Here is a 26,512-nt window from a genome sequence, read left to right as displayed (position 1 = left end):
TCAAACTTGATCCCTTGCCCTCACTATTTCGTTTAAGGTCCCCTCTCTTGCCCTAGTTATAGGACTCGCCAGAACACTCACCTGAGCACTGTTGAGGTGAAGACTGCCCCAGCGGTACAGTTCCCACTTTCCCCAGTGCTGGTGCCAGTGCCCCATGAATCGAAACCCATTTCTTTGAGCCACACATTTAACTCTCTAATCTGATTTACCCCAGATCAATTTGCTCATGGCTCAAGTAGTAATTTAGAGATTATTACCTTTAAAGTTTCTGCTTTATAATTTAGCCCCTAGTTCCTATTAGTCCCTCAGCAGAACCTCTTTCCTGGTTCTCCCTATGTCATTGTACCACAATCACTGGATCCTCCTACTCCCCCTCCAGCCCAGAGCAGAATCCCCGAACCCTGGCACCAGGCAGGCAACACAGCTGCCTGGACTTCTCTTGGCTGCAGAAAACTGTGTCTGTCACCCTGATTATACTGTCCCCAACTACCACTACATTCCTATTGACTGCCCTGCTTGAATGGCTTCCTGTACCATGATGCCATGGTCAGTTTGTTCATCCACCTTGCAGCCACAAGTTTCATCCATACAGGCTGCAAGAACCTTGATCCTGTTGGACAATTGCAAAGGCTGAGGCTCCTCCACTTCTAACTTGTGGGTCTCCATACCTATCTCACTCGCAGTCAAACCCTCCTGTCCCTAACCACTGACCAAATCAGAGGGGTATGACTGCCTCCTGATACAAAGTGTCCAGATAACATCCCCCCTCCCTGATGCATCGCAGTGTCTACTGCTTGGCCTTCACCTGCCATGCCATCTTTATTATGTGTTAATGAATTTATTCTTAATTAATTTATAATTAATAAATACTGCTACTTCCAGTAACCTTTACTACTGCGAGTAAACTTAGTACAACTAATGAAACCTTTGATTAGTAATAAATTACATGAGCTTTGAAGATAAACGAGCAAAATATTCACCAAGCAATCATTTAACTGTTTTCCTGTGATGTCACACTTTGATTTCTCTCAGAATGTGGACACTCTGCTCTGGAGCCACAGGCTGAACTGGATTGGATAGTTCTCCTTGATGTTGCTGACTGCCTCTGGGTTCTCTTTTCACCCACTGTCATACAGCCATGTGGCTTTGTGTGCCTGCAGCTCACCAACCTTATTTACCACGCATTGATAGAAAATAATAGACAATAAAAGCATGATACTCAACCAAAAAAAAAACCTTTTTCAGTCAATTAGGGTTTACAGTTCTTTTGCTTAGGATGTATTTCTTGCATCAGCAAGACCTTTTTGGGTGAAATCTTCTTGCTGACTATAATGATGCAGTCTTGTATTTATGTAGTGCACATCTCAAGTGAAGCACTGAGATTGTTTCGCTGGAGAGCCAAAGGGGAGAATTTGCAAGGCCTTAAACTACTCTTAAACTTCTGAATCAGAATTACTAACCATCTGTGATTACAAGATGCAAGGTATTGCATGGAATGTTCATGAACAAATCTTTTTTGGTTTCAATGACAGTTCATAATTTGACTGTACAATTTAATTGGCTGACCACAAAATAAGGCTAACTGAGGCACTTTTAGCCAACCTGTACTCAAGTTGTCAATGCACAGTGGTAATGCTTCCACTGGTGCTGATCACTGCATAAAATTCCCAACAAGAACACCTAGTAACAATTAGCAGCATATGTTCGATAGGATTTGAGTATTTTGTGCAATCTCCACTTGCCTGGATGAGTGCAGCTCCAACAACACTGAAGAATCTTGACGTCATCCAGGACAAAGCAGCCCACTTGATTGGCACCCCATCCACAAACATTCACTCCCTCCATCACTGGAGCACAGTGGCAGCAGTGTGTACCATCTACAAGATGCACTGCAGCAACCCACCAAGGTCCTTAGACAGCACCTTCCAAACCCATAACCACTACCATCTAGAAGGACAAGGGCAGCAGATACATGGGAGCACACTACCTGGAAGTTCCCCTCCAAGCCACTCACTATCTTAACTTGGAAATAAATCGCCATTCTTTCAAGGCCACTCGGTCAAAATGCTGGAACTCCCTCCCTAACAGCACTCTGGATGTACCTACATGGACTGCAGCAGTTCAAGAAGGCAGTTCACCAATGCTTTCTCAAGAGCAATTAGGGATGGACAACAAATGCTGGCCTATCCTGTGATGCCCACATCCCACGAATGAATTTTAAAAATCTTAAATATATACAATTCTCTATTACCTAAAGCTCTTCTCAGACTTTTTTCAGCACATTGTTATATATATGTCCCGGAAGCCTAGGACAAGTACAAACCAGCAGAGGCAATTTTGGAAAGGTTTCCCCAGCTTTCTGGCTTTGCTTCAGCAAGACAACAATTATTTGCACCTCCCTCCTCATTCCCTCACTCCCAGGGACCCTTCTGGATAGAAAGCAACATATCATTTGCTCAGCTCAAGGAAACTCTTATTGCATGATGACTGACGTGTTATGGACTTTTCTTGAAAGGTTCATTTGATTTACGATAATTGTTTGAATTAAGTAAACAATTTAAAAAATCAAAAGTATGCACAGACCAACAATTTTCAAACACTAATTTTCATGAGGGAGAGGTATGTGCTGACTTGCTCATATGGTGTAAATTATTTTTGACAGGATCAGTGTCATGCTGAGTACCAGGAACAGCAGCAGGAGAAAGAACAGCAAACCGTGTTGGCATTAGAAGAACAGGAATTGCAAAGACAGGCAGTTCAGGCACAGGCAGCTACACAAATCCAGGAATTGCAAGCAGAATTGGAAACCTTCAAAACGGTAAGCCAAGTATCCAGGTTTAACTGTAATACTTACAAAAAAAATTGAACTGTCAACAATCAGTGAATGCACTTCCAAATCTTGTTTCATATGTGAAAGGCTCTATAATTTATTGAAATAAGAGGTTTTAGGTAGTGAGAAACAGTTACTTGTATCTCAAGCATGTTTGTAATGATAAGTAAGTGCAATATAGAGATATATATGAAAGGAACTCTCCTGCTGACTACCACCTACTGCTTTTATTCAGCTGCTGAATCAGTACTCCATGTTGAACACCACTTTGAAAAGCACTGAGGGTAGCAAGTTCACAGAATGTACCTTTGGTGGGGAACTTTAATGATTATCACCAAAGTTGGCTCAGTAGCACCACTACTGGTCGAGCCCTGAAGATCATGTCTGCCAGTCTGGGACTGGGGCAGACAATGAGAGAACCAACTTGAGAGAAAACCAATTTAACATCATCCTCAACAATTTGTATAAATCATGTGATAGAATATGTACGTGGGATTCTCCACAAATACTGTGAAAAAAGCCTGGTTGTAACTGGGATTAGTAAAACCGACTTTCTAGGTTATGCCATTTGTAGAAGATCCATGAAGCTTGTACAGAAATATTCAAAATAAATGTACCTCAAAGGGGAAGGTGACAAATTCTTCAATCTGCCCTCCAATCTCAACAGTTTTACGGTAGCTGTATCTATCATTGTCTCAGTCTAACAATACCACTGACAATTTGGAAAGGATTAGTTGGGTTTTCTTTGATTATGCAGATGAATACAGGACATTTCAAGTAAGAAAACACATACAGGATAATGTTGGGCAGAAATAAATCCACTGAATAACATTCAATGAACTATCTACCTCAGCAATCATAAATATGAAAAATATACCTATCCCAGATTTCATTTTCTTCCATGTTTCATGATTATTTGTTTTCAAATAAGTCACGACACAGCTAGATGTGGCAGGAGGGAAAGAGTTCCAATTCGTTAACCTCACATGCATAGGATAATGACTGTGCAATGCAAACTTGTTCCTTCATTTGCCCAGTTCTCCCTAGAAGATTTATCCATTCTGATGATGGACTGCTAACCCGTCCTCAAATTTATCAGTAAACATCCATACAACTGGTTGGTAACGCCTTAAACACAAACGTTTCTCATTAATGCATTCTCCACCACCCTAAGCCCCTACTCCCCAACCCAATTTCCACAAATTCATCCCTTTGTTTAAAACCACTAGAACTGGGTTTAGACCTGGGGTTGGAACAGGAGAGGGAACATCTAACCTAAGAACAATCTTCGATAAACATCTAGAAGTAAACAAGAACGTATATATACTTCATAGACTATGAGAAAGCGTTTGATCATGATTATCACCAAAAGCTAATAGACATGCTGCCTGAAATGTAACATTGACAGTAAAGATAGACATAGCCTACATTGGGATCAGATAGCAAGCATCAGACTAGAAGATTGACTATGTGACATGTTTTAGCTGGAGGAGAGTACGACAAGGCTGTGTCGTACAGAATTATTCAATCCCTAAGCAGAACAAATATTCAGAGCTTCAGATGTACTTCCAGGGGTAAAAATTGGAGGCAAGAATATAATAAACTTGGGTTGTGTTGACGACACAGTGCTATTTGCAGAATCAAAAGAGGCCTTACAAAATATCGTGGACCAAGTAAAATCTATAATCTTAGAATCTTAGAATATGGATTGAGTATGAACATCAAAAAGATAAAACAATAGTAGTTAAAAGGAATACATGAAATGAGAGTGAATATTGAAGTGGATGGTGCCATACTGGAATATGTAGATAAGTTTGTCTATTTAGAGCAAATGATAACAGAAGATGATAGATGCGATGCCAAAGTCAGAAGAAGGATAGAGATAGCCAGAAGTAAGTTCATGAAGATGAAGAATATTAACCATAAGAAAACTCAAGTTTGTAACAAGGGAAAAACTCACAAGATTGTATGTTCTATTCATGTTCCTGCGTGCCTCAGAAACCTAGATAGTAAATAAAGATCTGTCAAAAAAAATAGAGGCCTTTGAAATGTGGGCGCTAAGACACAAGCTTAAAATTCCATATCTTAAGTCAAATGAAGAGGTGCTTGAAATTGCAAGAGCAAAAAGAACTCTTTAAAAAAAGTGACATCGAGAAAAGAAAATGTCAGTATTTCGGCCATTTGATCAGAGTTGAAAAGCTACAAATCTCTGCTAGAGGGCAAAGTGGAGGGCAGCAGAAAGAAGGATCAACCTGGGCAGAATTGGATGATGGACGCCACAAAGTGGTTGTAGACGAACTACAGTTGATGTGAGGATGGCGCAAGCAGACAAGTGAAACATACCATGACAGCCAATCTCCTGTTTTGAGTAGCTACAAGCAGTGAGAGGCAGTTTAAAACATATATTCTCTGCACTTTTGTTGTGCTCAAGATGAGGTTCTTGTATAGTCTGGTGATTACAGTTGCAGTGTTGGAGTAATAACCAATTTTGTTAGCAGGAGGTCCACAACTAACATTCTGTAATTCCCTCTTGGAGTGCTTCTTCATTTTTGTTTCCAAGAAGAATTAGACAAAGCAGTGATGTACAGAACTAGAATGATGTTGAACAAACTTATCTGACGGCTCAGGAAAGTGTGAGAAAGGGTTAAATTAAATAACTTCAGCTTGTGCTTTCTCAAGAATAACAACTTGGAAGAACTAGAGAGGAGGTCGCTAGGGAGACTTATCAGTTATTTTCGTCAATTCAGTTAGAGTGTGACTGCATAAGCTCAATTGACAAGTAACTCCAAATACATGCACAATCTCTGTTCTATTTTCCAAGAACAGGACTATACTATAGACTTCTGTCATGGTGTTCCTGCAAATTTCTTCTTCAGTAGGATTTTTTGGATACATGAAGGTGAAAAATTATAGAACTGTAGGGAAGGGGCAAAGGAGAATGAGTAATTCATTGCTGTTACAGAGAACTAGCACAGGGACAATGGGCTGAATGGCTTCCTGTGTTGTATCATTCTAATCTGTGATTCTACATCTTGCAGATGCATTTATCCATGACATTATTAATAGAAATGGCCTCAGCAAAGTCCTTATAGAGCTGAAGTCTGTCTTCACACTGAGGACACCCTGCTTCATGTTGTGTGGCACTACCACTGTGATTAGTGCAATAGCATCAGAACAGATCTAGCTGCTGAAAACTGAGCATCCAGGAGGCACTGTGGGCTGTCAGCAACAGGAGAATTGTGTTCTTCCACTATTTGCAACCCCATGGTCCTGCATGTCCCAAACTTTGCCAGTACCATCAAGCCAGGTGACCAGCCCTATGAGGAGTATAGCAGAGCATGCCAGGGGCAGCACCAGACAAACCCAGCAGTGGGTGTCAATCTGTTGAAGCTACAATGCAGGGCTGTATGCATGCTGAAGAGTGAATGCAGAATTCTACAAATAGGGCTAACTGAGTTTGCAACCAAAGGAGCAATTCAAAGCTCTGCAGTCCTGCCACATCCTGTTGCAAATGCCTGTGGACAATTAAAGAATGAATGGGAGGGGTGTCTGCATAAACAGCCCATCCTCAAAAATCACAGAGCCCAGCATGCCAGTGTGGAACAAATGCTGAAGCATTTGTGACCATCTTCAGCTAGAAGTACTGAGCAGGTGATGCATCTCGGGCACCTCCTGAGGTTCCCACCATCATACATGCCTGTCTTCAGATGCTTTGATTCACTTTGTGTGATATTGAGCAACTGCTTTTTTGAATTCGCAAGGCTAGGGAAGCAGTTATAGTTCAATGTTGAGGTTAACAATCCATTCAACGGCTGTAGCTGATACAGTGTGAATGGATGCGATGCTCCCAGGAATGGATCTCTCATGGCAGAAGTTCACTATATTGGCGATGGCCTGACTTGGATGGCCAGAGCCACAATTTGAGCTGTTCCTCATGTTCCACTTGTGAAATAAATGTCCACATTTTCCCTGACTCGTCCTCAAATGGTAGAGGTTGTCTAGATTTTCTGTGGAAGTTTGAAGCCTGGGATTACACCATTTGGCTCAGTTACCAGATTGCAGTTGGTGATGTTTGCAATCAACCAGGAGGTGTGCCATCGAAAGGTTGTCAGCTTGTAGGGTGTGGAGTACATTCCAGTCGGGGCTCCAAGTTTTCAGATGAGTGCATGGGTCTGTCTTTAGGTCCTGTGTCAATGGGAGTGCTTTGTTAGCTGTCAACCGGTGGTGTTCTTTGAATGGATGTTTTCCCTGCCGGCATCAAGAGATTAAGTATGTGCTAGCACAAGAAGCCACTTGAACTGGGAAGGGGACACAAGAAATAGGAGCAGGAGTAGACCACATGGCCTGTATGAATTCCTCAGGGCAGTGTCTTCAGCTGCTTCATCAATGTCCTTCCCTCCATAACGCCAGATTTGGGGGACATTTTGCTGGTGATTGCACAGTGTTCGATTCAAAACTCATCAGATAACGAATTATCCATGTTCACTGGACATCAGTTACATCTGGACAACATTCAGGCTTGGGCTGATTAGTGGTAAGTATCAGTCATGTCAGTCAAAGACCATGACAAATAAGAGAGAATCTAACCCCCTCCCCCGCCCATCGCTGGCCCTACCCCTGACATTCGTTGGGATTATCATTGCTGAATCCCTGACCATCAATAACTTGGGGGGGTCAGCATTGATCAAAACTTAGATAAAAGCAAAATACTGTGGATGCTGAAAATCTGAAACCGAAACAGAAAATGCTGGAAAAACTCAGCAGGTCTAACAGCATCTGTGGAGAGAAATACAGAGTTAACGTTTCGAGTCATATGACTCTTCAGAGCTAAAGAGATGTAAAATGTGATGAAATTTATACTGTGGTGGAGGTGGAGCAGGTGAAGCAGGATAGAAGGCCAATTTGGGTGGAGGCAAAGTGGAGATGATAAAGATGTCATGAACAAAAGGAGAAAGGAGTGTTAATGGTCGAGGTACTTCAGTAAACTTAACCACTTCAATATAGTGGTTATAAGAGCAGGTCAGAAGCTGTGTATTCTGCTGCGACTGACTCACTCTTGACTACTCAAAACCATTATTGACAAGTCACAAGTCAGGAGTGTGATGGATCACTCCACATTTGCCTGGATGAGTGCCAGTCCAACAACACTGAAGGAACTCAACTGCAGCCAGGAGAAAACAACCTGTTTGACTGACACCACATCCATCACCTTAAACACTGACTCAGTCCACCACCTGAGCAGAACATTGACTCACTCCACCACAGTACACAGTGGCAGAGTGCATGCCATCTACAAGATGCACTGCAGCAACTAGCCAAGGTTCCTTCAACAGCACCATTCAAACCTGCAATCTTTATCACCTAGACAAACAAGAGCAGCAGAGACATGGGAAAATCACTTCCCCATCCAAACCACCCACCATCCTAACTGGGAAATAATTTGCCATTGCTCCAGTCTCTGGATAAAAATCCTAGACTCCCTCCCAACAGCACTGTGAGTGCACCAATACTACATCGACTGCAGCGGTTCAAAAATGTGGTTCAACACTTTCCCCAGGGCTGTTAGAGGTGGACAATGAATGCTCACCTTACCAGTGACACCCACATCCCATATACAAATTGTTTAAAAAATTCTGTCTTTCACTTTCATCTGTAGCTGTGTTTAATTGTCTCTGTGGGTTGCCCATTTTCCCTCCAGTGTGCAGTACTTTGTTTGTTAAGAGCCAGCTGCATTGTTCTGCCAATGTAGATTTTTTATCCAGCTCATTTTGACAGACACCATGGTTTGATAACATTTGATGGTAACCTCTTTCCACCTCCCCACCACCATCCCCCACCCCACCCATTGATGCACAGGGTTTAAAAAAAACATGAGAAGAGATTGATTGCCCATTGCCCTTGACATCAAATGTACATTTGACTGAATGTGGCATCAAGGAACCCTAGCAAAATTAATGTGAATAGGAATCAGGAGGAATATTCTTCACTGTTGACTTCACTGGAGTCAAATCCGGCACAAAGGAAGGTGGTTGTGGTTGTTGGAGGCTAATCATCTTAGCCTCAGGATAGCGCTGCAGGAGTTCCTCAGGGTAGTGTCATAGGCCTAACCATCGTCAGCTGAGTTATCAGTGACCTTCCCTCAACTATAAGGTCAGAGGTGGGAATGATTGCACAGTGTTCGGTACCATCTGCGACGACTCAGATATTAAAACATCCTGGCCCAACATCTGGCAAGATCTGGACAACGTTCAGGCTTAGGATGATAAGTGGATGTAACGATAACCATCTCCAACAAGGGATAATTTAACCATCTCCCCATGATATTTAACGACATTACTATCACTGAATCCCCCACCATCTCCGTCCTGGGGTGTAATGATTAACCAGAAACTTAATTGGACCAGCTATATAAAAACTGTGGCTATGGGAACAGGTCAAAGCTGGGAGTTCTGCAGTGAGTAACTCACCTCATGACTCTCCAGAGCCTGACAACCAAGGCACAAAACAGGGCTGCGATGGATGAGTGCAGCTTCTTTATTCATTCTTGGGATGTGAATGTCGCTAACAAAGGCAGCATATATTGCCCATTCCCAATTGCCCTTGAGTGGGTGGTGGAGAGCCATGTATGCCTGAGTAAACTAGAGACTTGGCCACTTCAGACAACAGTTTAGAGTCAGCCACATTTGTGAGAGTCTGGAATCATATGTGTGCCAGACTGTTTAAGGGTGGCAGATTTCCTCCCCTGAAGGCCATTAGTGAACCAGATGTAGTTTTAATGACAATCCAGTAGTTTCTTGAATGAGAACTGAATGAATGAATGTTTCATGAATGAGGTGAGTATTCTATTCCTGATTTATTAACTAGAAACTCGACACCAACCAGGACAAAGCAGCTTACTTGATCTGGCACTCCGTCATCACCACATTCACTTCCTTCACCACCACAGGGCAGCAGTGTACTATATACAAGATACACTGAAGCAATTCACCAGGGCTCCTTTCAAACCCACCTAGAAGGACGCATTGGAACACTGTGACATGCACAGTCTCCAAGCCACACAGCATCCTGATTTGGGACTATATCACTGATCCTTCACTGCCGCTGGGTTAAAGTTCTGGAATTCCTTCCTAACAGAACTGTATGGTCTGCAGTGGTTCAAGAAGATGGCTTACCATCATCACCTCAAGGGCAATTAGGGATGGGCAATAAATGCTGGCCTTGCCAGCGATGATCACATCCCATGAACAAAAAAAAACTTTTGCCCAACCTGCCCAACACATGCCCGTTGCCATTGTTATAATGCCAGCTTCTGTGTGGCCCAAGTATCCAGCTGTTGAAAAGCAGGGCAATTCATTAGCTCATCTAAATTTGTTATCCCTGAGAGGGGGGACAAGAGTTTCCAAAGTGTGTTCAGGATTAGTATGTTTCTGTGCCAGCAAGAAGAAATTATTGTTGAATCTGGTTCTGGGGAATAAAATGGGACAACTGGATTAAGTGTCAGTAGCGGAACACTGACGACAGTGATCGCACTATCATAAGGTTTATGTTAACTATGAAAATTGACAAAGAGCAATCTAGAGTAAAAATAATTAATTGAAGAAGGGTCAATTTCAATGGGGTGAGAAGGGTTCTGTGGCGGGCAAATTGGAATTAAAGATTGGCAGGCAAAACCATAACGAAACAATGGACTGGCTCTAAAGAAGAGATGATTTGAGTACACTTGAGGTACATTTTCCATGAGAGGGAAAGATTAGACAAAGAAAGCCTGGTTGAAGAAAGATATAGAGAGTAAGCTGAAGTAGAAAAAAGGGCCTGTGTGATAGATGTCAGGTTAATGATGCAGGTAAGAACCAGGCTGAATATGGAAAGCTCAGAGAGGAAGTGAAAAAAAATGTGAAGCAAAGAAGCACTATGAGAAGAGACTGGCAGCCAAAATTAAGTACGATCCAAAAGTCTTCCATAGGGCTATAAATAGTAAAATGTGGTAAAATAAGTGGCACTGATGAGGGACCAAAAAGGAGATTTTTTTTAAAAAAAGTATACTTTATTCATAAAATATCTGAAAGAACATCACAAAACATTTCTAAATGGCCATCACAAAAAGTGTAATCATATTCAACTTTTACACATGGATCACGAGGTGCTTCAATACAATCAATGTCTATTGTAGTCATTTCAATATGGTCATTACAGACAGTGCAATGGTATTGGAGTTATCGACTTACATCATGTTGCACTCTGAGGCACTTCAATACAATAATAATACATTTATCGCTACATACATTCATTGTGAGTCGTTGAGCCCGAGGGGCCTATACAATTCCCAGCCACTCTGTGCACTATGGCAGGAAAGTCTTAGACAGCGACCTTTCCCCATTGCGCCTTTGTGGCGGCTGCCCCAAGGTTTAGTGCATCCCTCAGCACATAGTCCTGGACCTTGGAATGTGCCAGTCTGCAACACTCGGTCGGGGACAACATTTTGCCCTGGAAGACCAACAAGTTTCGGACAGACCAAAGCCTCTTTCCCCGAGTTCATGATCCTCCAGCTGCAGTTGATGTTTGTCTCGACGTGTGTCCCTGGGAACAGCACGTAGAGCAGAGTCCTGTGTCACAGCACTGCTCGGGATGAACCTCAACAAAAACCACTGCATCTCTCTCCAGACCTTCTTTGCAAAGGCACATTCCACAAAGAGGTGAACAATGGTCTTTTCCCCACCACAGAGAAACAACGTGCAGTGGGGGTGAGACTCCTGGCATGTAGGAAGGATCTGACGGGGAGAGCCTTTCTCACCACCAGCCAAGCTACACCTTGGTGCTTGTTGGAAAGCTCTGGCAATGGGGCATTCTGCCAAATGACTATGACAGTCTGCTCGGGGAATCAGCTGACAGGATCCACCACCTCCTTTTCCCTTAGGGCCTCTAGGACGTTATGTGCTGACCGCTGCTTGATGGACTTGTGGTCAAAGGTGTTTCTCTGCATAAATTTTTCCACGAGGGACAGGTGGTACGGTCCAATGCGGAGCGTTCCGCGGCAGCGTGGCCAGACCCATCCTTCGCAACACCGGGGACAGGTCAGCACATAGTTACACTTGGTGTTTGCATACCGAGGGTCTACGTACAGCTTGATGCAGCCACACACAAAGGTGGCCATTAGGATGAGGGACCAAAAAGGAGATTAACACATGGAGGCAGAAGGCATGGTTGAGATACTAAACAACTACTTTGCATCTGACTTTATCAAGGACGGAGATGTTGTCAAAGTCATAGTGAAAGATACAGGATGGGCTAAAAATTGATAGAGGAGGTACTAGAAAGGCTGGTTGCACTCAAAGATGATAAATCACCAGGAACGGATAAGATGTATCTGAAGATTTTGAGCGAAGTAAGGAAGAAAACTACAAAGGCACTAGCCAAAATCTACCAACTCTCCTTCAATATGCAGGGTGGTGCCAGAATACTGGAGAATTGCAAATGTTGCACCCTTGTGCAAAAGGGGTGTAAAGATAAGTCCTGCAATTACAATCCAGTTAGTTGTGATGGGAAAGCTTTTAAATAATTCGGGACAAAATTAACTGTCACTTGGACAGATTAGGTATTTGATTAGGTATTCAAAATCATGAGGACAGACTGGATAGGGAGAAACTGTTCCCGCTAGTGAAAGGATTGAGAACGAGAGGGCATAGATTTAAAGTAATTTGAAAAAGAAGCAAAAGTGATTTGAGAAAAAGGGTTTTCACACATCAAGTAGTTAAAGTCTGGAATGTGCTGCCTGTGTGTGTGACGGAGGCAGGTTCAATCAAGGAATTCAAAAGGGATTAGATTGTTCCTTTTCAAATAACAATGCCCAGGGTTAAAGGGCGAAGGCTGGACATTGGCACAAAGTAAATTGCTCATTCAGAGAGCCAGTGCAGACACGAAGAGCTGAATAGCCTCCTTCTACACTCACAATTCTGTCATTCTGCGGGGCAACAGAGGGTAGATAAGGGTAATGCGGTTGATGTGTACATGAATTTCCAAAAGACATTTATCAAGTGCCACAAAATAGGCTTGTCGGCAAAATTAAAACCCATGTAATAATTGGGGCAGTGGCACTATGGACACAGTTGGCTGAGTGATGAGAAACAGAGTAATAGTAAACAATTATTTTTCGGACTGGAGGAAGGTATACAACGGGATTGCCCAGGGATTAGTATTAGGGCCTCTGCTTTTCTTGATCTATGTAATGACCTAAACTTGGGTGTGCAGGGCACAAATGCAAAATTTGGAAGTATTGTGAACTGATGGGGGGATAGAGATGGATTTCACGAGGATATAAACAGGCAGGTGGAATGGGCGGACAAGTTGCCAATGAAATTTAATGTAGGGAAGTGTGAAACTATAAGTTTTGGCAGGAAGAACAAGGAATGGCAATACAAAGTACCACATACAATTCTAAAGGGGGTGCAGAAGTTGAGGTACGGGTATATGTGCACATACCATTGAAGGTAGCAGGGCAGGTTGAAAAAGCAATCAATAAGACATATTGGATCCAGGGCTATATAAATAGAAGCATAGAGTACAGAGGCAAGAGGGTTATGGTGAACCTCCACAAAACACTGATTTGGCCTCAGCTGGAGTGTTGTGTCCAATATTGAGCACTGCAGGTTGAGAGGAGCTTTGGTAGACATATCCAAAATTGTGAGCGGTCTGGACATAATTTTAGTATAAAGGTGTTCGGACAGAGCAAGGCTTAATGTGGAACTTGAGAAACAGTACCACCCAAGGTATGATGTACAGAGTCACATGATGGTAAACTGAATACAGTAGAGTCTAGCAGAAGCCAGCTACGATACAGTACCCATGCAGGGCTGTAGGTTGGAGATGTATGCAGTTATGTGTTATCAATAAATACTTAATGTTCAACCATACAAGCCTCCAGATCTCTTATTGAGACACCAAACAACCTTACAACAATAACAAAAATTGTTCCCATTGCGGGAAAGGGTCAAGAATAAGAGGACACTGATTAAAGGTGTATGGCAACATAACCAATATGAGGAAAAGTGTTTTTACATTGTAAGTGATTAGGATCAGGAATACACTGCCTGAGAGTATGATGGAGACAGATTCTATCTGATGGGAAAAGATCGGCAGGACTACAGGGAAGTGTGGGCAAGTGGGACTAGCTGCGTTGCTCATAAATTGAACCGGCATGGTCATGACTGGCTGACTAGTATCGTTCTGTGCTGTAATCATCCTATGATTCTCTGATTTATTGAGAAATAACTTGAGACATTGATGCTTTTACATGAGGCCTCCAAATTCCTGGCTAGATGCTGGAAGATGTTCAGGCAGAAAGGGAAATTAGAAGAGTTTTCTGAAACCCTGATTGCATTCCCATGAAAGAATTCTGTGTTCAATTCAAAATAGTGTGTGCATGCTGCTGATTTAATCCTGCTCATTCTAATTTAATTTTGTTCTGACAACAATAGTTTTAAATTTAGTTTCAGAAAACTGTTCAGTGTTTCGAGCCATGGTTCTGCTGCATTAAACTGACAATATTCAAATTGAGTTTAAATATATATCTTCAATTTTTCATCCATCACTCTTAGGCATATCTGTGTTGGTAAGCAGTTAGGAATAAGGAACAAAACTGTACCATGTATTTCTCCTGCCTGCACATACATGGCAATATTAGGTAATATTCGTCTCCCATCAGTACATAATTGTCCTTACCACAAGTTTAAGGCTAGGTGCTTAATTTTTAATGCTATTTATGACTTAGCGAATGTTTGCTGGCCAAAAGTACATTCAAATAAATATTGTAAGCTTTTAAGATTAAGTAATTAAAGCTGTGACGAATTGAATCCTCGTGTGTCCGTGAATAGTCTTACCGCACAGTTGCATTTTTTGCACTTTTTGGAATCCCTGTGGTAGGGTAGAACTGAAAATATTAATTTTGAATTGCACATATTAGACGATTCAAGCCACCAAAAGAGGCCATTCAGCCTATCAAGTCCAGGCCAGCTATTAAGCACCTTGAGTCATTTTCAACATAAAAGACACTATAAAAATACAAGTTGTTATTGCTATTTGGCCCACCTTTGCTCACCTGTTAAGAATGAAGCACCTACATTCACCAGTCACATCCTTTGAAAGAGTTTGATGAATACATTTGCACTATTCTCTACAGGTATCATTCCAAGTGTTTGTATCCTTTGCATGAAGGAGCTCTTAGAACATTTATTTTGAAGAGTTTTAATCTGTGCGTCCTTGTAATTGTGCTCTGCCACATGTGCTTCTTTCAGCCCCATAGGGCTCCTGATGGTATATTTCATTTCTTTCTTTTGCAATATCAGCAGCAGTTGGTTATTTTCCTGTATATCAAGAAGCACCATTTTCAGTGCTGTTAAATTGGCTGTGATTAATTTAGGTACTTAGTTGATTCACCTTTAAGCCAGGGTTATTATGTCACTTTTTGAATCTTTGCTTAACTTGCCATTCTGCACACTTGCACTATTCTGCAAAGTCATCAGTTTCGATTTATAGTTTTGCAAAGGACAGCATAATATTTGAGTCAAACGCTGCAGTTGATAACTTCTGTTGATTGATGTTGCTGTGTCATTCTCAGTCTGTCCAGTTGTCTTACCATCTGCTTTGGTTGAGTGTTAAGTTTGGTTTTAAGATTTTTATAAGATTTCCAGTGACAGATGTGCATGATCAAGACTTGCATTGTCTACATCATTACATAACTTTCAGAATGCAGAACTGAATCCAAACTGTCTAACAGGACTGCCCATTGTTGCTTGACATGCTGATAAGTAATCTTCATGAAAGAAGATAGGTTGCTTCAAAGGTGATCCTTAAACTAGTGTGTTACAAGACAGATGGGGAATAGAAGTGCTGATCATCATGACAAAATTTTTTAAAAAGTCTTGGTCAAAAGTAGGAGAAAAGTTGTATTCTATTTTGGCTTGAGGCAATGGAGAAGTGTGCATTATTTAGGACACTGACAACCTTCTCCATTGTGCCACCTAGGTCTCCTCACACCTGAATAGCCAAGGTACTGTCTAGTGCAAGAACGTAATTCTGTTTACCAACTGTGGGCAAGGCAATTGTTCATGTTCAGTTTTCCTAGAAGGGAAACTTAAGCAATATGTTGACTTTGTCCTGTGTCTCAGTTAATTAAAACTCAAGTATTTTTAAAAACTGGCTGATAGCTTATTTATATTGAAGCCACGTCTGACTTGCATTCAGAAGGCAAAGAGAACTTTGCGAAGGGTTTACTAAATGAAATGGAGCTTGTTAGATGTCTTATGTATTTTTCAATTTCACACATTTTTAGAACCCCTGAACGTTGTGGCAAATGACCTAGGTGTAAGACTTCACCGTCTTTGTCATGAGTGGCATATTGTCTGGCACAAGATATCTGACTCTGCAAAATGTTGCTGATTTGCTGCCTTCTCCATTGCCAGTACCTCATGTTACCGATGAGCTGTGCAGTACTTGATAAAGTAGCCCAACAGAACTATAGCATTACATGGCTTATAAAAGCAAGTGTATTTGTATGCCAGTTGAGTTTAAATTCAAGCTGTAATCTAGTTCTTATAAAATTATGTTAAATTCTGAGTTGCCAGTGGAAGTTAGTATCCATTTTAGTTGTGAAGGCTCAACAAAGCCAAAGTCTCGTACTAACCATGCACTTATGATAAGAACATTTCATTTTGGTGCAGCTTTATATGTACTTAATCACATGGATAAAAAAAGGCACAATTCATCCTCCTTGATGTGATTTAAATGGTATGATTTTGATGGTCTATCCTTGATTTGAAAATGCAGCTAAATTTTTCATGGATTAGCAATACAGCACTTGACCAGGATTAGGTGTATTGGTACAGATGTAGCTGCACTACTAATGGCACTGGTAATAACATTCAGTATATAATTATGAAAGTTTGCATATTATGGATCAACATATAAATATGAAAATCTGTGTTTTTTAAAGCACTGTGAAAATGTGTTTTATGTACATACCAGTCCATTACTTCGTCTGAGCTGGTCCAGCTCATGGATCTTGGCCAGGAAGCAGTGGAAGCACCCGTTAATTATCTTGAAGTGGCTGATGTTGCAACCCAGGTCATTTCGCAGCGCTTGGGTAATAGATTGGGTTGAGACTGGCTGCAACTCAGCAACAGAGGCATCACCGCCAGTTTCAAGGCTGGGACTGGCCTTTGAAATTCACTGAAGTGGCCATGAGCAAGAGTCTGTGGTCCAGCGAGAGAGAGACCAGTACACAAGCAGGGCATGGGCAGGGCCAGATGCCATTTGGGCCTCAGGCATGTGCAGGCGCAGACTCAGGGGAGGGGGAGCTTTACGAACCGCTGATCTGGGCCTTGTTTAATCAGAAGTAACTGAGTTTTTAAGCAGTGTAATAAGTCATGATTACCATTGAACAATCTCTTGCCCTGAAAAATCAATTTTACAAGCGTGGAGTAGATGTTGCAGATTTTTATTTTAACATTTAAAATAACTTGCGTAGTTTTGAGTTTGCTGTGTAATATCTCCTTTAATTCTATTTGTGACCCAATTTTTATTTTGTCTCCTGGGCAATGATTTAAATGTAATTTATATTTCCTGTTTTTTTCACTTTTTGCTTTGTTGTCTATGAAGATTCTTCAATCTGATTGGTTGAGCAGCTTCTCTGCTACTTGTTCTCACAGACACCACAGAGTCTCTGTAAGAGGACACCAAAATCAACCAGCCATTGGAAGAGTAGAAATCTCTGCTGACAAGCCCGCTTAAATCTGTAGGTGACTGTACACAAGGTGATCGGTGAAAACCGTTCCTTTGCCACTCATAACAAATCCAGGCCATTATTGTTCCCTGATGACACATGTTCTGTTGCATCGTTTTGTCATAAATTCTGAAGGGGTAAGATTGTGCTAAGTATTTTTGAAGTTTATTTAAAATAGCCTTTCTGAGTACAGTGAAGTTGTTGAGTCAGAACAACTTTGAAATTCATCAACACAGGCTCCATTAGGTTAAACATGTGCATGCACTCAGAAATATATACATGTTATATGAAATTCAAAGTACTGCATATGGTTATCATTATTAAAATGATTTTCTTTCCCCACAGAGAGTATTGGAATTGGAAAGTTTACTTTTAAAGAAGTCACAAGATGGCGAAGCTTACTCAGAAGAGCGAGAGACAGAGAAGGCCAAATACAAAGCAGAAATTGCAGCCCTAATTAAAAACCACCAAGAGGCACTGGAAAACATACGTCAAGAAGAAGAGCAATTATGGACTGAAAAAATACAGGTAATTAGCCATCAGCACAATGCTAAAGTGGAGGAACTTGAGGAGAAATCTAAAGAAATTGAGAAGAAATCTAAAGAACTAGAAGTTCAGTTGAAGGAGAAGGAATCTCAATTCCATGCACACATAGAGGAAATGAACCAAAAAACACTGGAGAAACTTGATGTGAAGCAAACTGAGTTGGAGACACTGTCAACTGAGATGACAGAAATGCTCAAAGCACGGCAAGAGTTGGAAAATAAGTTAGCTGCAATTGCGGAAAACTATGAGAAGGAACTAGAACATAAAAAATTTCATTATGAAGAAAAAATTGAGGCTGCTAAAAAAGACATTGAACAGTCCTTCAGTGGAGTTGAGACAGCATTGAAAGGTGAGCTAAACGACATTCATCATCTTCTTGAGGGAAAGGACAAAATTGTAGGAGACCTACAAGTCGAGAAACAGAATCTGATAAATGAACTTGAAAAGGTTCAAAAAGAAGTTGCAGAGGTTTCTGTAAAACTTGAATTTTTGAGCCAAGCCCGTCAGAAAGAGGAGGAAGATGCTGAAGAAAAGATGAATTGTAAGTTAGATGACCAACGTAAACTGTATGAAATACAATTAATAGAGTTACAGAACTTGCTGAGAAATTTGGAGGCTGAGAAAGTAAAAAAAGAGTTATCTGATCAGACCAGACTGAATGAGCTTACTGCCAATTTAGATAGCTATAAATCGCAGGCCCAGGAATTGAGAGGCCTGGAAGAAAAAAACAGTGCGCTGCTTAAAAAAGTAGCTTCCCTAACAGAGCAATATGAAACCCAGATTACTCAGCTGGAATCAGACATTACACAGTTACAGAAAACTTCAGAAGAAAAGCAAAAGGCACTTAATGAGGCACAAGATCTTCAGAAACAGCAGGCTGAAGTCTTCACTCAAAAACAAACAGAAGATCAAAAATTAAGTGAGCAGCAAATTGCTTCACTTCATGAGGAATATGGAAAGAAAATAAAAGCACTTGAGACAAAACTGGAAAAAATTAAAGAAAAGGGAACTGAAATGCAGAATAAATTAAAGATGAAACTTTCTGAACAGGAGATTAAATTAAAAGCAGAGCTGGAAAAGCAGCAGAAGGAATTTGTTCAAAAGGAACAAATGTTCAATGAAAAGCTGATAGAAATGGCACATGCTAGTTCTACAGGAATTAATGAAACAGTGACCCAGCTGGAATCTAATCACAAGCAACAACTGGAAAGTCTTAATGAGGCTCACAAGCAAGAGATTGTAGAGCTGAAGCAAAGCTGGGAGAAAAGTTTGGATCAGCAGATTGAAGAACTACAAGAAAAACACGAGACTGAGTTTCAAGAAAAGCAACAAGAATTGAGAGAGCTAAAACAGAACCTGGAAGCCTCCAATAACGAAAAGGAAGAGATATCCATGAAAATAACAGAACTTGCAGAGGAGGTTGCATTACAAGAAAGTAAAATGCAGCAACTTCAGGGGGAACTAAAGGAAGCATCGGTTCAGGTTGGTACTTTGATAGAAAATGAAACAGCCCTTAAAGCTAAATTGCAGACCTTTGAAGAGACGAGCAGTAAAACTTCGCTGGAAAGAACAGAATTAGAAAACTGTCTCAGTGAACTCAAAAAAGCAGATGGGCAGAGCCAGGGTAAGATTCATGAGCTTAGCGGTTTGTTGAAGGAAGCTGAGGATAATCTACAGGCCTTGGAAAACTTACATCGCAAAGAAACTGAGGAATATGAAAAACAGCTTCAAGAAAAGTCTGTTGCACTTCAGAATGCAGGTGAAATCAGGAGCCATGTGGAGCAAATAATTAATAATTTTAATGAAGCAAATGCAAAAATAAAGCTACAAGCCAATGACTTTAATATAAGGTGTACTGATAAAATGAACATCCTTCATGAGCGTATTAAAGGCTACCAAAATCAAATTGAGAAGGTGCAAAAGGCAGTTGTGAAAAGGGTTAACAGAGTTGGTGAACTAGAAATTAAACTTGAAGAGGTAGTAAATCAAAATGTCTTACTGAATGATTCGGTACAGCATATGACACAACAACTGCAAAGTGAACAACAAAACTTTAAGGCATTGCAATCTGAACTACAAAATGTTACTGCACAACAGAACACACTCCAGCGAGAAAGGAACCAACACAGTCAAGTATTAGATGAGAAAGAGACGTGCATCGAACAGTATAGAAAAGAATTGTCAGAAAGTGCATATGCGCACAAATCCATCACAGAACAGCTAAAGGAAAAAGAATTACTGATCATGAGCTTGGAGGAACAAATCAGTGACCTGAAGTTGCAGCTCGAGCACAGTGTTTGCCTTTCAGATAAAGAAGAAGCTATTTCATTGTTTAACAAACAACACGAAGTGGAACAACAAAAGCTGCTGGACCAAATAGATCAGTTATCTGCAAGTATTGAAACTGTTTCTAAAGAGAGAGTTTTAGCTCTTGAACAAGCAGACCAGTATAAAAGCAAGTTAGCAGAATGGAAGAAAAAGATGGAATCAAAATTAGTGCAGCGTAACAACAAAATGAAAGAGCTCGAGTCAAAATTTGAGACTTCTGTTAAAGAGAATAAAGAGAAGGATGATCAATTATCAAAATTGACAGCCGAGGTAGAAAAACTGACTACCAATTTACAAAGTGTTAGAATTGAAATCGAATATATGGCAAAGGAGAAGGAGAAAATAATAAATGATCTGAACGCCCAGCTGGAAACAACCAAATCTAGGATAGCAGAACTAGACCAAGATATTGCTACAAAGTCTGAGGAATGTAAAGTTGTAGAAGAACTTAAAAAACAATTACATCAGAAGGAAATTGAATTGCAGGAGAGGGGACTGGCGCTTGAACTGGCTCAGGCTGGTGTTTGTGATCAGGACAGCAGATACAAAAGTGCTGAAGAAAAAATACAAGCATTTGAGAAGGAGATGGAATTGCTCCAGGTTGAATTTTCACAGAAACAGAATGAATGGGAACAAATTAAATTCGACCTTGTAAATAAAAAAGAGAAAGAATTGACGGATTTAGAAACCAAAATGAAAACTGAAAGCACCACTAAAATAGCTGAATTCAAGAAAAAAGCAGAACAGAAAATTGCAAAAATAAAGAAACAATTAACAACCCAATTAGAAGAAAAAGAAAAATGTGCAAATGAACAGATAAAAGACTTAAAACAAAAAGCAGGGGAGCACGAAGCAATCATTGAGGCCTTAAAAGAAAAACTGAAAAGCCTAGAAACTACAATTGGATCAGAAAAGGAAGAAAACCAGAAATGGGTTGAGAAAGTGAGAAAAGAAGTGGAACTTGAGAAGGAGAACTCTCTGAAGATGCTGAGAGCAAGCTATGAAGAAAAAATTATGGTTCTACAGATGGAGGTATCAGCAAGAGATGAGATGGTACAAAAATACAAAGAGAGTCAGGTAGAAACAAATGCTGAACAGGAAAAAAATAAGTCTTATCCAGATCTTCAAAAGCATCTAGAAAAATTTGAAGATGAGAAGCAAATTCCGATGAGCGAGAGAGACCAGCTTCAATCAGGGCTTGAACAAAAGCATATATGCTCATTACTGGTAGAACAACAAGAAGGGGAAACGGATAAATTAGAAAATTTTAAGGAGCAGTTGTGTGTAAAAGACAAACAGATAAATGAGATGGAAAAAATAATTGCAGAGTTACAAAAGAAAATGCAGGGAAAAGAAATTACTGAGAAACAAACAATAGTAGAATTAGGAAGTGCTTTCACTTCAAAAAAGAAAGACATCAAGGAAGAGTTAAGATCAGAGAGCAGTTCCCTCACTGAAGACTACAAAAAACAGATGCAGGTCCTCCAAGAACAGTTAGAAGAAAAAATCTCTCTACTTAAGATCTTTGAGGAAAGCTCCAAAGAGAACACAAAATCTGACACAGAACTACAAAAGTTGCTAGATGGCATGCGAGAGCAGCAAAAAGAATTGGGACATAAACTGGAAGAGGCAGAAAATGAGAAACAAAAAGTACATAAAGAACATGCGAAACTGCAAAAAGACCTACGTGCATTGCGCAAAGAACATGAGGCTGAAATAGAAATCATTCGAAAGGAAATTAGTGAAGAAGCTGAAAATAAAACCAAGTAAGTGTGTGGGTACTATGTTTTAAGTGAACATTTATTGTGACATTCTTTTGTCTTGGCACTTCTTTATCAAGTTTTATCAGCTAATGGGCTGGGGAAAAAGCCTGAATGTTACCAAATTTTGAAAATGTAGAAGTTGCTAGAAAAAGACACGAGTAACAACAAAGCAACCCTGAATTGATCAAAATAAATTCTACATTACATTTAACATCACAGGAATTTAGCTTAAAAAATGCACTCTTGACCCCAGGATGCCCCAAGGAGCTTCAAAGCCAATTTGATGCTTTTGAAGTAGACTCGCTGTTGTGACGTAGGAAACATGGAAGCACACAGTAAGGCCTTGCAAACAGCAATGTCATAATGACAATAAAATGTTCATTGAGGAACAAATATTGTCTAGAATGCTGGGGAATCGGGCATTTTATCTCTTCTGAATGACATTTCACAATACAACACTTCCTCAGTACTGCTTTACACTGAGATAAAAACAAAACTACTGCGGATGCTGGAAATCCAAAACAAAAACAGAATTACCTGGAAAAACTCAGCAGGTCTGGCAGCATCGGTGGAGAAGAAAAGCGTCGACGTTTCGAGTCCTCACGACCCTTCAACAGAACTGAGTAAAGTTAGGAGAGGGGTGAAATATAAGCTGGTTTAAGGTGTGTGGGGGGGGTGGGGGTGGGGGAGAGAAGTTGAGAGGGGGAGGTGGTTGTAGGGACAAGCAAGCAGTGATAGGAGCAGATAATCAAAAGATGGCACAGACAAAAGGATCAAAGAGGTGTTGAAGGTGGTGATATTATCTAAGAAAATGTGCTAATTAAGAATGGATGGCAGGACACTCAAGGTACAGCTCTAGTGGGGGTGGGGTGGAAAGACTGACAAGGTATTAGTTGTAGATTTTAAAATAATGGAAATAGGTGGGAAAAGAAAAATCTATATAAACTATTGAAAAAACAAAAGGGAGGGGGAAGAAACGGGGTGGGGATGGGGGGAGGGAGTTTAAGATCTAAAGTTGTTGAATTCAATATTCAGCCCGGAAGGCTGTAAAGTGCCTAGTCGGAAGATGAGGTGCTGTTCCTTGGCTTGCTGCATTGTTCCAGTGAAGCCCAACGCAAACTGGAGGAACAGCACCTCATCTTCCGACTAGGCACTTTACAGCCTTCCGGGCTGAATATTGAATTCAACAACTTTAGATCTTAAACTCCATCCCCACTTCCCCCTCCCTTTTGTTTTTTTCAATAATTTATATAGATTTTTCTTTTCCCAGCTATTTCCATTATTTTAAAATCTACAATTAATACCTTGTCAGTCTTTCCACCCCACCCCCACTAGAGCTGTACCTTGAGTGTCCTGCCATCCATTGTTAATTAGCACATTTTCTTAGATAATATCACCACCTTCAACACCTCTTTGATCCTTTTGTCTGTGACATCTTTTGATTATCTGCTCCTATCACTGCTTGCTTGCCCCTACAACCACCCACCCCCCACCCCTCAACTTCTCTTTCTCCCCCCCCCCAAACCTTAAACCAGCTTATATTTCACCCCTCTCCTAACTATACTCAGTTCTGTTGAAGGGTCGTGAGGACTCGAAACGTCGACTCTTTTCTTCTCCACCGATGCTGCCAGACCTGCTGAGTTTTTCCAGGTAATTCTGTTTTTGTTTTACTGCTTTACACTTGTGTTCAAAGTCTCTGGATCCATAACCACCTGATTCAGAGGTGAGTGTGCTACCAACAAAGCTCAGCTGATGCCAAACTAACCTGGATTGACTGGAGAAATGTGCTAAGCGTGTTGTAACACTCCCTTTGTTAAAACAGCTTTTATACAAGTGCTTAAAATTTATAGATAGATGGGGCAAAATAGTGATAAACAGACATTTCCAGTGATTTAAAAGCCTGGAACGAGAGAGATGGATATAAGATTAATAAGGTTAAATTTAGGACAGAGAGCAGGAGAAACTTAGTTATTTACACAGAGGATTGTGAGGCTGGAGAACGTGCTTCTAAGGGAGTTGATTGAATCAGATCCTTGTCAACGTTTAAGAACCGTTTAGCTAGATGGTTCAAGGAAATAGGAATAAAGGAATATGGCAACCAAGTTGGTCCATGGGGTTAAGGATGTTGAGGACAAGCATTCATGTCAGTTTATATATTGAGATTTTTATATATTTCTATGCAAAATACACAAAAAATTGGCATCATGAGCAGAGCCAAATATAACGAGTAGCTGGAGCTTTAACTTGTGTTCAGTGCTAAGAAGCTGTTCCATAAGCAGGTGTGATCTTTTGAATTTAAGCTTGCAACCTTGTGCATGACATGAATAGGATCACAGACAAAGGGACTCTTACCATGGTGTGATTAATCGGAAATTAAAGATTCTACCTCATTTTCTGCCTACTTCAATAAGCAGAAAATACCATAGTTATGTTAGTGCTAATACTAATGAATGAATTTGTTTGCAAGAACAATACTTAGAAGCAGAAACATATAGCAAGAAACTTGCAGTACAAAACTTGAGTTCCTTTATAAGCTGTTTCAAAAAAGATTTCCAATGTTGCAATAGTGACCCCACTGAAAAGTGCTTCATTGGCTACAAAGCACTTTGGGATGTTCTGATGGAAGACACTATATAAATGCCTTTTCTTTCAATTAAGGTTGCAGAATCTTTGGATGTTATTTCTAACACATTTGCAAGGTAAAAACTATGGACGGAATTGTCCCAGAAGCACACTAAGTGCAGTAGCAGGTGTGAAAAATCACGTTTTATCTGCTAGCCGCAATGGTGGGTTTTCGTGCTGCATTGTCCACTTGCCGCCTCATATTTCATTCACAGGAAACATGCCAGATCGTTGGCAGGCAGGCTCAGATTTGCCACCACGCCGTGACCTCAGCGCTTCCTCGTGCCGGGTGCCATATTAAAGTGCATCATAACGCAGCCAACTTCATGTCTAAGAAACCAGGACTGCTCCAGGCAACAGATGGTCCAAAAGGAAAGATGACGGCAGCCCCCAAATTCAGGGTGTCGTGGAAGGCCGCCGTGATGTCCTCTATGCCTGCGCTGGCTGCAGGATGTTCACCAGCATAACTAATCTAGCCTGGGAGGCGGTGGCAGCAATGGCCAGCACCGATGGAGCACAAAGGTGGTAGGCTATCCAGTGCTGGAAGAGGATGAATGATCTCATCCGTTCCGCTGGGGTACGTTTTCACCACATCACTCCCAAACCCATCACACGTCCACAGGGATCTTACACCTCAAGGGACAACACCACTAACTCTCACACAGACTCTCAAATCTCCATCAGGCTCATACCTTCTGGACCTCGCATCCTCATCCCGTCCATAGCTCTGCTCACCACAAAAATATTCCATGCATCCTTACTCTCTGCCATGGTAGGCATCCTGCTCACATTTTCTCCACCCGTTTTCATGCAGGAGAAGCTGGCTCACAACAGGACGGAGTGGTCCCAGACCAGGGGTGGAGTGGCCGACATTAGGTCCCTTACTCACTCTGAGGTGCATGCGACTACGCTGACTGGTGAGGATGTGGACCATACCTGTGGCGATGGTGAGATGGACAGCGAACACCCATGTGAGAATCCTGCATCATCCCTCTCTCAACGCAACTGTGAGTGCTCTCTCCTGCTTTTGACTCTGCTGCCATGCACTAATTATTTCTACTTTGGTTCACAGGGAGCTCTGCCAAACAACCAACACTCTCAGCCAGCCAGTCATTCAGCTCCACCCAGGTCCTCACCTCCAGCCAATAGGACACCTCCTCCATGGAGGAGCTAGAAGGAAGCAGCCTGGAAGACCCATCACAGCACTTACCCACACCCTCCACCAGTGCAGAGTCACATCTCAGTGGGACCTAGATGTAGTGCAGGCTTGGGTTCACAATCTGGTGGTCACCGCATGGACACTTGTCCGCAGCAGAAGGAGGCAGGGTTAGCCAAGCTCCCTGGCACTCGGAGGACTGCTGGGGAAGAGGCATCTGTCAGTCCGAGTCAGATGACGAGCCTCCGGATTCAGCCTTCCAAATCATCGTGGAGAGTCAGCAGAAGGTGGGGGAACATCACGCAGAGCTATTGGAAGCCTTCAACAGAGTGGCAAGCGAGTTGAATAGTGTGTCTGCCTGCTCTCTGGTGAAGTGATGCCCACCTATGCGCGCTATTGTGACACAACCGATGGTAAATGCTGAGTTGTTCAAATCCCAGAGGGAGACTTAAAACGGCTATCATAACCAATTTTTGCAATTTGTATGTTTCGAG

At 41.3% G+C, this 26,512-nt stretch overlaps 1 protein-coding gene across 5 annotated transcripts in view; it reads left to right on the top strand.

Moving 5' to 3' along the window:
* Positions 1-26,512, top strand: part of golga4 (golgin A4) — a 212,248-nt gene that overhangs the window by 126,826 nt on the left and 58,910 nt on the right. For all 5 annotated transcript variants that reach the window (XM_078540096.1, XM_078540095.1, XM_078540094.1 and 2 more), the window contains 2 exons: positions 2,663-2,818; positions 17,949-22,243. In XM_078540096.1, coding sequence (XP_078396222.1) covers positions 2,663-2,818; positions 17,949-22,243 — 4,451 coding nt within the window. The remainder of the gene's footprint in view (positions 1-2,662; positions 2,819-17,948; positions 22,244-26,512) is intronic.

This window comes from Cetorhinus maximus, chromosome 4, assembly GCF_964194155.1.
Source record: "Cetorhinus maximus chromosome 4, sCetMax3.hap1.1, whole genome shotgun sequence".
Lineage (NCBI taxonomy): Eukaryota > Metazoa > Chordata > Chondrichthyes > Lamniformes > Cetorhinidae > Cetorhinus > Cetorhinus maximus.
The sequence above is the reverse complement of the archived record's forward strand: the minus strand, read 5'-3'. Positions and strand labels throughout refer to the sequence as shown.